We start from the raw sequence: 14,204 nt of genomic DNA on the forward strand, positions 1-14,204 counted from the left end.
ATGCAACACGATTAGAAAGACCAGACATCAGAAGATACCTCTGTATTAAACTGACTGAGCATTTGACTGGTAAAAGGAATCTATGAGTTGAGCCTGCACACAGGAGGACACAATGTGTCATGGCCCTTTGAAATCCCTACTTGCATCTACTCGCTGCCTGATCAGATGAGAATTATAGTTGAAACAAGATTGGAGTATAACATCAAATACTACTTCCCAACAACTTAACTAAACTGCTCCACTGGCTGATGCCACAGATACATGTAATTACTGTATCTCTGCACGAGCCAACATGCCAAAACCTACCTGATGATATGTCATTACACTGTTGTAATGCTTCAATCAATAAAAAGATCTTTACGTCTGGATGTTCAGTTCTCTGCTTCACGTGCCCAAAAACACACTTATTTGGGAATCAAATAGTTAACTAGATTGACAATTTAACATCAATTGATTATTAGTTTTTAAACCTTTGTCATCAGTGCAAATCAGGTGGTAATGGGTCACCTGACCATTGCATATTTTGACCAAGAGGCTCTTGTAGTGCAGTTTTAGTGTCCCTACTCCTGGATAGAGGCGCTTGGGTTCAAGTCCCATCTGCTCCAAAGGTTTGCAATAACATCTGTGTAGACCCTCAGTACACAACACCAAGTGTCACTATGTTCTGAGGTTTTACCTGCCCCCAATGTTATGAAGGATTGATCTGGCCTCATTGCCATAGAATGCTCCAACCAGTTGGATCACCTGTCCCTCATGCACAAGTTTGCAAAGAAAAACACCTTTAAATCACAAATCCACCAGGAAGTGGTCAACTATCCTCAAGATCCTGTGGGACGAGGGGAGGGTGGATCCTGTCATATGGTTCCCTCAGCAGACTGCTAAATGTCACTCAGCAGACTGCCTCATCACCAGAACTTTCCAACAAGCACCAATACATGGCTTGGCCAATGGCTAAAAGGACACTACTCATGAGATCCATCATGGAAGCCTAGACACTGTCGCCTACTGCACATTGCTGGAGTAGCTGCAGAGTTTGGGTCCAAGTTACAGGTGTCTGTGCTACACGGGCTGTTCCCTAGGACACACACCAAGACAAACAAACATTGACTGCAACTGGGAGGACCATCAACTCTGTGAAAGGTGCTCTGTGATCTGCCAGAAACTTAGTCTTCCAGTGGAAGGAGTTGACTTCAACTGAATGTTGTTACAGGCTGACACAGTCCTGGGTCCAGGGCCGCATGCTGAGTGGTACAGCTTGGGACAGCTGCCATCACAGTAGTGGGGATAAACCATTGTCTTTCTACTGAAGTACAATGGGAATCCATTCAGTTACCAGGTCCCATCAATGCCTCAAATACACGTAAATAGTACTTGACATAATTAAGAAATGTTGTTGAGTTTGTTGCAACTATAATGTTTGTTTGTCTCAACTTGCAAAAAATGTACAGAACTAACTTTTAGTAACAGTGTATGTGTATGCAGAATTTGGGTGTGAATAAAGTATACTTCTGCAAAACAAAATCTTTGAACAGGTTGAATAGAAAAATAGGTTAAATAAAAACCATTTATATTTTGTCAAAGAGGCTCCTGTGGTGCAGTGATAGTGTCCCTACCTCTAACCCAGCAGACCCAGGTTCAAGTCCCACACTCCAGAGGTGTGTCAAAATGTCTATGAATGCAAAAATAATTTTAAAAGAATTTTAAAATAATTTAAAAAAATAATTACTACCTTGTTCAATTGACTTTTATACAGAAACGCACATGGACCATTTATGATCTTGTTCGACACTTTCACATGTCCGTTAGCACAAATTACGTTTAAGACTGCATCAATCACACCATCCAAACTTTAAACATCCTGAGTGGTGGAGGCCCTTGTCATTCATTATGTTCATATTCTGTTGTTAACACCAACCATGACAAAATTCTACAAAATACAGCCTATTTAGAATCAGTTAGGCATGTAGAAAGAAATAGACACAATCTATCCTGAAAAACCATGAACTGTACACAGGAGAAACTTGTTGCCTTTCCATGTGTGAACCAGGTTTCAATGAGACCTCAGAGAAGAGCAATAATGAATGCTCCGTGCAGTCATTTTATTTGGGTGCAGAAGTCATCAAATCCATGGAAACCAGACATTGTACTCAGAACGCAGAATCCCTTAAATACAATGGGAAACAATTTTATGATTGTTGTAGAATATTATGCAAAAGGCTATAACACGGTGATTTTAAAAAGTTGTAAGATAGGTGTGACGCAAAGCTAAAATAAGAGGGGAGGGGAAGGGAAGTCTAATAGATTAGCTGACACACTGGAACAACGTGCCCGAAACGTCAAATCTCCTGTCCCTTGGATGCTGCCTGACCTGCTGCGCTTTTCCAGCAACACATTTTCAACACTGGGACAATGCTTAGCTGCTAAGTTGTCATTAAATACAAATGGACTTGTGATTTGGAAAAGTCATTTATGATGAATATTCAGGTTACTAAAAAAAAATTGGAATTGATTCAGTTTTGCTGAACAAGTAGTAAATTCGAGATATTTCTCAAAGCGAGAGTATTCAATGAATTAATTGATGAGAAGATGATATATTTTTTGTCTCCAGGAGCTTGAAAGCGAGTGTTGAAGTTAACAGTACGGAAGTCAGAACAAACAATAATACAGAGAAGTAGAAGAATTGGAAAGCGAGTCAATTCCGTTCCTGTCCCTAACTCAGTTAGCAGTTATGGAACAAGCAAAATATTTACCTCAACTTCAGCAATCCCTCTTTTGCCCTCCATCCACTACTTTGAGCTCACCTTAACACATACCAAGACTCATTTGTCTTTCATCTGTAACTCACAAATATTAAATAAATGCCTTGGATACACCTTGCAACCCTTTCACCACGTGAAAAAGTGTAAATAAAATGTAACTGATACTTGGAAGCATTTAATTCCCCACTCTTCTGCTGCAGAAAATCCATGGCAAATGGAGGAGAGTGTGTTCAGACAAATAATTTAAGGACCTATTTCAGTGCTTTCTTAAACTTTGCCAGCATCAGTCAGAGATTTATACTGGTGGAAAAGAAATTTAGAAAGTCTTTGGGTCTATCATTTTTAGGAATTCTTATATTTCATGTAACTAGCATAACTGGGGCTCTATACATTGGTGGGACCAGTATCACAATTTCCAGTTTAAGATATGCTGCATACTCATAGGGGTCATATGCATCTTTATAAACCTATATGCAGAGTCTGCATACATTCCATTTATATCTCCAAATGAATTGTGCCCACAATGTAACTGCCCATTTATTGCATCCTGTTCCTTTTTGAAGAACACCATCATTCCATAGAAGCTATAGGGTACTTTGCAGCAAAGGGTCAGCAGTTCCAAACTTAGTCCTGGACAGGTCAGTATGGAGAGACTTGGGGCAAAATCTTCTCAGGCCCTGAATAACATGGGGTCTGGTCCGAAATTGGGACAGAATCATGTGAGAAATTGAGGAAAGGCTTTCTTGATGTCAGGAGCAACAAGTTACATCTTTAAGGTTCAGATGTCAAGACGAGATGTGTGTTTGAGTGTGGCAAGAAGCCAGTAATTGGGATTATCACCTTCATTATTACTTAATCTCATTTCCATGATATGCACCTTCCCATTCCAACATCCCCAGAAACTATATACGGAGAATTCCCAACATGGAAGGCCCGTTTCCAGACCTCCACTCTGGAAGCTGGCACCAATGTACCAGGGAATCACTTGTCCACTGACACCTGGCACATGCCAGCCTCTTATAACCATCATGACATCTCTGATCAACTCAGTACATCCCAGTGCTGAGTGCAGGATTGACTACTATTGACATGTTGCCACAACCAGAGTGTACACAGGGTCAGGAATCCAGCTCATCATTTGGAACAGGGTGCATTTCAATGCTGCTTGCTTGCTTTCTCTCTCATCGCTGACTTGTTTAATACTTACCTGGCTGCTTAGAGCAGCCCTGCCTATTAGCGCTTGGTCTCCTCAGCTGACCTTTCATGGTACTTCTAACTTACTTTGCTGCTGAGCATTATTTCAAGCCAGGCAACCTGTCAGGTTGGTCAGCTGTGAATAGGGAGGTAAACAGCTTACTGCACGGCAGTGCCACATCAATCTCACACCTACGGTGTGTGCGTTTGCAAACACACTGCAGGTGATTCAACCAAACGGTCAAGTGTCAAAGTCAAACACAGCCTGGTGCTCAGTTAAGGACAATATTCACTATCAGTCCAGGCCCAATGCAACCAGTCATCATGGAGGTTAATCCAAGAATGTGAGGGGCTTTAACAGAGAGACACTGTCCAGGGAGTCCTAGGTAATGTAGCCTGAGCAGGAGGATTCAGCAACATAGCTGGCTTCTCCCAACTGTAAGGCACAATAGCTTACACAATAGGACAGCACTGTAGCTCAGTGGTCAGCACTGCTGCCTCACAGTACCAGGGACCAAGATTACATTCCAGCCTCGTCTGGAGATTGCACATTCTCCCAGTGTCTGTGTGGATTCCCAGCAGGTTCTCCAATTTCCTCCCACAGTCGAAAGAGGTCCAGATTTAGTGGATTGGCCATGCTAAATTGCCCTGTAGTGCCTGGGACATGCAGGCTAGGTGGATTGGCCAGGGTAAATGTGGGATTACAGAGAAAGGATGGGATGGATCTGGGTTGAATGCTCTTCAGAGGGTTGGCACATTGTTGATGGGCCGAATGGCCTCTATCTGCACTGTCGGAATTCTATGATTGCACACATTGCACAAACAGGACCAGCTGAGTTTAAACGAAGAGAAATAAAAGATTTGATAAATGTTTAAGTGATCGGTGAAATCCTTAGCAGTTTGCACCTAGTTTGGGAGAAGCCATAATGCCTATACCGGCAAGGATTTTGCCCCTGCTACTTTGGATACCTTTCAATGGTGGTTACAGTGTAACCCTGGACTGGCACAGATGTAAAGCAGCTCACTCTTCAACCAGGTCCACAGTGGGACAGATGAACCTCGAGAAGGTGAGGTTCTATTGCTTGACCAATTGTGAAGGGGCCGACAGAATGCTGTGTTCTACACAATAGGAACAGAGTAAAAGGGTATATGATGGACACTGATAAACTAGGAGAGCTGGAGCAGTCTGATAAGGATGAGAGGGAGACTTGGGGAAGAAAAACAAAAATCACCTTCTGCAAGATAGAGTGCAGCAACATCAGGCATCACAAACCAGACAGGATTCAGTTGACACCATGCTGCAGAAGGCTACAGCTGGTTGTAGTGATCACACACCGACTGCCAAAATTGTTGGGGAGACCTCTTTAAAACAAGTCAGTGAGTCCAGAGGCTCTACAAACAATCACCATCATCAGGATAAGACACCTACAGTGCTTGGAGTCCAGACGTCTTTGGGTGGTGGGGTGGGGAGCCTGAAGAAGGTGTGCACTGTTTTGTTTCCTCTGTCACGTATTAACATCCATAACCAAAGTGTGATTAAAGAACCAGAACTGGATGTGGCCACCAATATTATAATTGCTAAAACCTTGCATTAAAGAGACAATACTTGCAAATTGACAGAATTTGGCAGGAGCTTCTTTGGCTTATATTTGCCAACATTCCACAAGTATCTTGTATTGTCTATCATTTAGACCAAAACCTAAATAATCTGCCAGCAACTGTACTACCAGATGAAGAGCTTATGCCCGAAATGTTGACTCTCCTGCTTCCCAGATGCTGCTGTGTTTTTCCAGCACCACACTCTCAACACTGTGGGAGGAAACCAGAGCACCCGGAGGAAACCCACACAGACATGGGGAGAATGTGCAAACTCCACAAAGAGAGTCGCCCGAGACTGGAATTGAACCCGGGTCCCTGACGTTGAGACAGCAGTACTAACCACTGAGCCATTATGGCACACCAAAGGACTGTCGTACAAAGAAATACAATAGCTATCAAAGTGCTCATCAAGATATTGGAGTGAATACTATTAAACATAGTAATGGGTTAGCAACATATTAACTGGTGTTTGGACTTCAGGCATTGAATCCTAAACACCCCTCCCAAAATTTCCTATCAATATTTAACTCAGGTTATTGTAAATGTTTGTTAATTGAACCAGTTACAACCAAAGCAACTTGGACCATACAGTGATATTCTTGTTCGAAAACAAATGGCCTTTTAAATGACACAGAACACGATTTAGCCAAATCATTATCTGTCATTCAATTTGAGCATAATCATTCACTAAACTGACTCCATATCCATTCATAAACCTGTCTAGTAAAAGTCTACAAAGAATTTCTAATAAGAGTTTTTAATGATCTCAACTTTCAATTGTGGCATACTGTCCAGGTGTATGAGGGAGAGATTCATAATTATACAGCAGAAGCCATTCAGCCCTCAAAACCGCACTGTTCTAGATCTTAGTTGATAAACATCAATGCCATATTCCCACATATCTTCAGATGTCATTAGTAACTAGAAATCTATCTCTGTCTTGATGTTAATTACTAAGCTTCTACAGAACTCTGGGTAATAAATGCCAAAGATCCTAGGGAGTATTACTGAACAAAGAGACCTTGGAGTGCAGGTTCATAGCTCCTTGGAAGTGGAGTCACAGGTAGATAGGATAGTGAAGGTGGCATTTGGCAGGCTTTCCTTTATCGGTCAGAGTATTGAGTACAAGAGTTGGGAGGTCATGTTGCGGCTGTACAGGACATTGGTTAGGCCACTGTTGGAATATTGTGTGCAATTCTAGTCTCCTTCCTATCGGAAAAATGTTGTGAAACTTGAAAGGGTTCAGAAAAGATTTACGAGGATGTTGCCAGAGTTGGAGGGTTTGAGCTACAGGGAGAGGCTGAACATGCTGGGGCTGTTTTCCCTGGAGCGTCGGAGGTGAGGGGTGACCTTATAGAGGTTTACAAAATGATGAAGGGCATGGATAGGATAAATAGGCAAAGTCTTTTCCCTGGGGTCGGGGAGTCCAGAACTAGAGGGCATAGGTTTAGGGTGAGAGGGGAAAGATATAAAAGAGACCTAAGGGGCAGGCTTTTCACACAGAGGGTGGTACGTGTATGGAATGAGCTGCCAGAGGAAATGGTGGAGGCTAGTACAATTGCAAGATTTAAGAGGCATTTGGACGGGTATATGAATAGGAAGGGTTTGGAGGGATATGAGCCGGGTGCTGTCAGGTGTGTCTAGATTGGGTTGGGATATCTGGTTGGCATGGACAGGTTGGACCGAATGGTCTGTTTCTGTGTTGTATATCTCTATGACTCACCATTTTCAACGAAATTACTCCTCATTTCATTTCTAAAGGTTGGCTTTCTAGTCTGCTCCAGACATCGAACACATCCCCCCCTCCCCGCCCCGCTTATTTCTTTCAGAATTTCATTATGTTTCAAGGAAACCACCTCTCGTTGTGATCTCCTCTCCCAAAGACAGTGCCACTATCCCAGCATTCATATGGCTGCTCTGGTTCAATTCCTGGTCATAGGTAAACCCAAATATGGTGGTGGTGGTGGATTGGGTAATGGTGCTGCCATTTAATGTGGAAGGGAGGATGGTTAGATTCTCAGATTGTCCTGCCTGACGCAACATGCCTTTTGCAATTTACACAGGGGTCTGCTACCATTGCCACCCCAACACAACCCTTTTCCAAGTGATGCGTTCTAGGCCATACCGTGCAGTTAAAATTATTCCTTAGATTGCCTCTTTCTTTACCAGTTAAAAAAAAAGTGTTTTTCACTACATCCTCTAAGTTCCCTCAACTTTTAAAACCTCTTAAATCTCCCCTTAACCTGAGCGCTAAGGCTCCAGTGTCTCCAACTCACAGAAGCTCACCTGCTCTGCACACGGTTGATGATCTATTTCCTCAACGATGGTGCCCATAAAGTGAATAATACTCTAGCTGAGACATAAGTAGTGATTTATAAAGCTTTATATAGCTGCCTTGACTGTGGATAAAGCCAGCGTATGAATGATTAAAGTGACTCACTTGTATCTCAGTGCTAGAGTGTCCAGGAGTGGGAAGCAACAATCAGAAGCATTAAAACAAAAAAGCACATTTACAAAAAAAAAACCCAGCACTTCCGAACCTTTGGGACTCACCACTACAAAACACTTCTAGTGTTGGATTGAATCGGGACCCAGAAACCATTGCTGGAAGGAGCAAGTTACATTTTTCTTCAAACTTACCAATGGTAGGAATACAGCAACATAAAATATTTCAATCTGGGGGCACGATGTTTCATTTTCTCCCCCAGAGAAAGGAGGTCCAACAGAAGCTAAATTCAGTTTTAACAACTGCTTTACTTGAAGTTGAGATTTTCAGTAATACAACCACAATTTTCAGTGAGGACTTATTGTCCGTGTTGGGTTGTGGTGCAGAGTGACTCAGTGTACAGGGAGCCAAAAGTGCGACAGGTTTCCCACCGAACATACCTGCTGCAGACAGAACTCTCTCAAAAATCAACAAACAAGTGCTTGCAGATCAATATCAAATTTTATTGAATCGTGCAGCAAGCTCAAGGGGTTGAACAGCCTAATCCCGATCCTAACTCTTAAGTTTATCTGCTACATAAACAAAAGCGCAAGTGAACTTGGAAATTTCCACCTTGTCATAAAGCAGTGGGGACAAGGGCATTTGCACAAAAGCAATTTGGCCACTATGGGTTCATGCAACAGCCTGTAAAATATAGTCACATTAATAAAACAATTTATTTTCCCAAGCAGATAGCAAGGTATGTGCTGAGCAAAAGTACTATTTTAAAAGCTGAAAATGTGTTGCTGGTTAAAGCGCAGCAGGTCAGGCAGCATCCAAGGAACAGGAAATTCGACGTTTCAGGCATAAGCCCTTCATCAGGATGAAGGGCTTACGCCCGAAACGTCGAATTTCCTGTTCCTTGGATGCTGCCTGACCTGCTGCGCTTTAACCAGCAACACATTTTCAGCTCTGATCCCCAGCATCTGCAGACCTCACTTCTTACTCTACTATTTTAAAAGACCACCAGAGGTGTCAGGTAAGGTTCACAATGCAACACATGACAATGATATCTGAAGCAAAGAGATAGCTGGAAATGGAAAAAAAAAAGGTATTGACTAAGATTTATATTTACTGAGCAACTTACCAAAATCTGAGCCATTTTACTACAGTTGGAGGACAGTACACAAATTCAATGTAATTGTTAGTTTTCAATACAAAATCTCAAGCAGGGCACATGGGTTTTAGTAGAGAATTCTGTACGTGAATGTGAAAAATTGAAGCAGTTTTCATTACAATAAAGTTCCTTTAGTATATTCAGTGCACTTTAGTCAAATGCACTGACAGTAGCTATTTCTGCCTAAATTACTTGAGCAAAAGCACTAAATGGCAATGCTGAAATGAATAATGCAAGTGGATGGTAAATGGATTTTCTTTTTTGGTCAATACAAGTGCCAGCTCATTTTAAGACATGGCTGCCTTGATTGGTGGGGAAACCTGACTTTATAGAAGCAGCTAAAGATCCTTAAAAAAAACTTGTTCCCCACTCCTCCTTCCCATCCCCAATAAAAAGCAAATGGCAAAAAACAAAAATGTAGACCTAGAATGGTCTGTTATCAGATACTTAAAGGTTAAAAGGTGCAGAAATTAATTACTATTTAAAATTTGAATTCCAACGTTGGCCATATTCAGTGGTTCAGTCAGACATTAGAGACAGGATAATGCTTCAAGCATGATCCTCTTTCTGAAGTTCTGCCTCCTGCTGCATGTGACGAATAAGATAAATCCCAGGGCTAAAATGGTTTGGAAATTAGTTGTAATTAAAAACAGGAAAATTGCAAGTCTTGGAAATATGAATTTAGAAAACTGCAAAAATCAAACAAATCACATCAAGCAACATCTGTGGGGAAAGGAGTACAGTTAATATTTAATATGCAGGATCTTTGAATTCCTCAATAATCTTATAGTTAGAACAAGTTAACTATTTCTCACAGCTGCTGTCCTTGAGTGTTTTTTTTATCATATTGTTTAATTTGGCAATGCCAACCTCCTCCTATCCACAAGAATTTCAGGCCTTGATTGTGCACACAGGAAAAGTATCTCCGACATATCATGTTTCAAGCTTATTTTTTTAAGCACACCTTTGATCTTGCAGTTTAGCGTGCACTGAGCTCTGTATGTGCCCATCTTTACAATGTGGACAGCAAGTTGTTCTCTATTGCAGCACCCTGAAAACTGAAAATTATAATCCAGACATTTACAATTTTCATTCTAATAATTTAACCAGTATGTTGCTAACCTAACAGTGGAGAGAAAGTTTAGTCATTAATGGTCACCTCTGACAGAGCAAAACAGGACTTTTCCAGTCAAAACAGAAACTTGCAAAATAAAACTAATAAAAGCAGCATGAAATTTTTTAAAGTGTACATGTATAACAAGTGAGCAAAATCAAACTGGTAATCTTGAAATTCATGAAACCTATCCCACTTGTGCCTTAGGGCATAAGTCACTAGAACCAATAACAAGAATTTCTACTGAACATTTGATATTGTTAGATCATCAAGTACATCCTCAAAACCCTCAGGAGAACACTTTAGTCGTTCCGCACAAACCGAACAATTGTACATACACGATATTTGAATGTGGTCCATATTAAATTCTCAAATAATGCACAGTTTTTATTGCTTGGATATTTAAAAGCGCAACAAAAACTTTATCCAGTCAAATCAGATCAGGAATATTCGATGTTCAGTTTCACTGATGTGTGATCAGTCAACAGGAAGTCTTCTAAACATCCAAACACAGCCAACAGTGCCTCATCAGTTCATTGCCCTTGGGAGAGCTATTAATTTCCAAATCCATTCTCCCAACTGATTTAGTCTTTGTGTTTGACCTTGCCCACCAGCATAGTTCACACTGATGTCAAAACCAACTCATACTGCAACTTCTACAATGCCAGCCTATCACAGCTCAACACTTAACACTGCACCAGCATCTAACCAATGTAAGAAAGATGCATTAAATAATATCACTGCACAAGCTATGGTATATTTCCCAAGGAGATTCAAGGTGCGATCTTCTCCAAAAAAAAAAATCAGTAAATGCTGCGATGTCCAAAAGTTGATGCTTTTCGCCTGGTCATGTCTATGCCTCATCATCCTGAGTTTCTAAATGCTGGCTGCATCACTGTGGGATGTATTACACTGATAATAGTACAGAAGTTCAAATTCAGGTAGAAAAAGATTATGCTGACACACACTTTTACATTGTGAGGGGCCCAACTCTGTGGCTGCAGTCAGCAGTGTCCTTTCATTAGCAAACTGTGAACTGAGGCATTTTATAACAGGAATTCATTCATTGGACGCATGTGGAAACTTCAGTGTTTCAAAGCCATAATGACACGTGGCAATGTATGGACTCGCTTATGTAATTGCCCAGGCTGACAATCTCAACCACATCATAGCAAGTGGGGAGAAAGTACTTCCATTCAAAATTCTTCTGTATTTAAAAACCTGTCACCATGACAAAATGTGACAACGTCTGGAGAAGTGTGGGATCAGAAGATGGCAGAAATAATACCCTTACCAAGAAAAATTAAAATATTTATTGAAGAATAACTCAATGGAAATATTGACATCATGCATCCAGTGTATCTCATTGCTAGTTTTTTCAACAAATATTTGTATGTAAATTGTTTAACCTGGTCAGCTGTCACTCCGTGGATGTTTTGCAATTTTAAAAACTGTTTGTATATACAAATGCATCTTGATAAATGTATAACTCTTTCAAAACATGCTATTCATGTGCATTCTAAAAAAAGAAATGGAAACTTGAAAGTACTGTTCCTTTTTGTGAAATTGCTGTTTATTAATAGTAAACCTAAATAAACCCCTCAAAAGAAATCAGAACATTTTGGCAAATCAAAGTTAGGATCAAGTATCCTCTCTTCAGACACCGTACACCAGATTAGAATGAAGTTCCCTCTAATCTGTTCTAACAATGTGCCTGATGCACAGTGTTTGCTTGAAACTGTTTAGGCTCTCCTTCACTCACTGTGGTGCCTCTAACATTTTCCCCCCAATAATGACTTTACATATTGTGGTCACCAAGAGGTCAACTGGAGCCACGTCCTCCACTTTACATAATTTAAAAAGGTAGCTCAATTCTCAAAAGCAACAGGCATCTATTCGGATGTAGAAGACCATTTGGCTAAACCATAACGATAGCCAATTGACATGTGCTTTTATTTTTTTTAAAAACTTCATAGAAATTGTACCCAACTATTCACAGCTCAGCTCAATATTTGGAGCCCCTGCCAAGTATCTACAATACCTGACTAAATTTGCAGCAAATCCCCATGATTTAACAGGAAGCAGCAGCAGCAGTGAGGACTGCAGATGCTGGAGATCAGAGTCCAGAGTGTGGTGCTGGCAAAGCACAGCAGGTCAGGCAGCATCCAAGGAGCAGAAGAATCTAATGCTCCTGGCACAACCTCTTCGTCAGCAATGAGCAGGCATTCCTGATGAAGAGCTTACACCCAAAACGTCGATTTTCCTGCTCTTCGGATGCTGCCTGACCTGCTGTGCTTTGCTAGCACAACACACTCGGCCCATAATTTAACAGTCTGATATTTTAAAAGTTTATAGTTATGCTCATTTTTTGTATAATTAAAAGCAAAATAAGAACAAAGTTCCAAAATCAGGAATTGAGTTTGCAACTAGGCAAACAAACATGGCTTATCTCAGATACCATAACTAATAAAATTCATAAAATGATTTTATCAATTCAATGATGTAAAAATATATTAAGCATTGACACACTGACATATACCCCTGCCAACACAAAATGACTCATCTGTGGTGTAAAACTTACTCTTCATTTTTAACAACTCAAAGTCCGGCCTTGTTTTCAAATTCCAAACTAGTCAATGCAGACAAGACAATTCTGACTATTAGTTGTAAAATTAAACCACCTGTACCTTTTCATCACATTCTGTTGCTGTTGCCTCCACCACTTTGTTCCTGGTTAATTTCTTTTTGACCCATCGTTCCAGCACAACGTTGAACTTCATGAAGACCACATAGGTTCCATAGGCTGACAACAAAATTACACTCTCCCACCAAACGATGGTATTACTCCGGAAGAAAAGTATAAGCAAAATCAGGTCAATAATATAAAAGGACACATCTCGGAACAGTGGCCACCAGGTGAGGCGCAAGATTTGTTTAGAGAATAGAGCGCACATCCCAATGACAAAGAGGATGTTGAAGACAGCAGAGCCCACTATCGTCCCAATCCCAACATTGCTGTGAGATATGAAAACTCCTATTAAAGACGTGAAGAGTTCTGGGGCTGACCCACCAGCAGCCATGAAAGTTGCCCCTGCCACATCATCAGATATTTGCAGTTTATCAGTAATAATTGTCAATGAGGGTACAAAAAATTCATCACATACTATAGCTAAGGCTACGAACATATAAATCATGCCTAGGACATGTAGTATCACAAGTCCTTTCCTTCTCTGGGCCAGCGAAATGATATCGTGAGGATAGTCCCCACCTTGGGTTCCATTATTGAAAGATGTCATGGGCGCCCGCACTTGGTACTTCAAAGCAAAGTCGGATTTGGGGGTGAGATTCTGAAGCTTGGAAAATCTTGGTTTCTCCTCGAAACCCAGCAGAGTTCTACGTTTGAGCGGGGGGCTTCCAGGGTTGGCTGGCGTGCAGGCGAAGGCACTGAAGAGGAGAGAGAAAGAGCAGAGGGCCAGCACGCCCAGGGAGAAGGCCAGGATCCGCGGCAGTCTCAGCTTCCTCATCAGCTGCTGCTTGTGCCTGTGGAACACTCGCCTGGCGCTGACCCTGCAACATCCAGCCGGCTCCATCACCTCAGGCAGCGGACTCTTCGACTCCATGGCAGCCTTTAGTCTTCACCGAATCTAAATCTCCTTCTGTTTAAGCTTGATTGATGGGAATAGTCTCTTCATGCATCAATTGTCTTCATGGCGTGGCAAGGGAATTGTTCAAACGACAAGACTGAAGATGAACCTTGGACTTTCTCCTGCTGGCGGGACTAATGTGCGAACTCCTCTCTCCTGCGGGAACAAGGTGAGACTGGATTTTAAAAGAGGCTCCTTAACACAGGCCTATATAGAAGGTTAATAGAGCAGCTCTTGTACAATCGTAGGAAGTAGGAGCGGGAGTACGCAATTCAGCCCTTCGACCCATTCT

The 14,204-nt window shown here is 41.4% G+C and overlaps 1 protein-coding gene across 1 annotated transcript in view; it reads right to left on the reverse strand.

Moving 5' to 3' along the window:
* slc24a2 (solute carrier family 24 member 2) overlaps positions 1-13,888 on the reverse strand; it is a 290,313-nt gene extending 276,425 nt beyond the window's left edge. Inside the window, exon 1 of the mRNA XM_060841993.1 lies at positions 12,956-13,888. Coding sequence (XP_060697976.1) covers positions 12,956-13,888 — 933 coding nt within the window. The remainder of the gene's footprint in view (positions 1-12,955) is intronic.
* Between the last annotated feature and the right edge of the window lie 316 nt (positions 13,889-14,204).

Source organism: Hemiscyllium ocellatum, chromosome 2 (genome assembly GCF_020745735.1).
Source record: "Hemiscyllium ocellatum isolate sHemOce1 chromosome 2, sHemOce1.pat.X.cur, whole genome shotgun sequence".
Lineage (NCBI taxonomy): Eukaryota > Metazoa > Chordata > Chondrichthyes > Orectolobiformes > Hemiscylliidae > Hemiscyllium > Hemiscyllium ocellatum.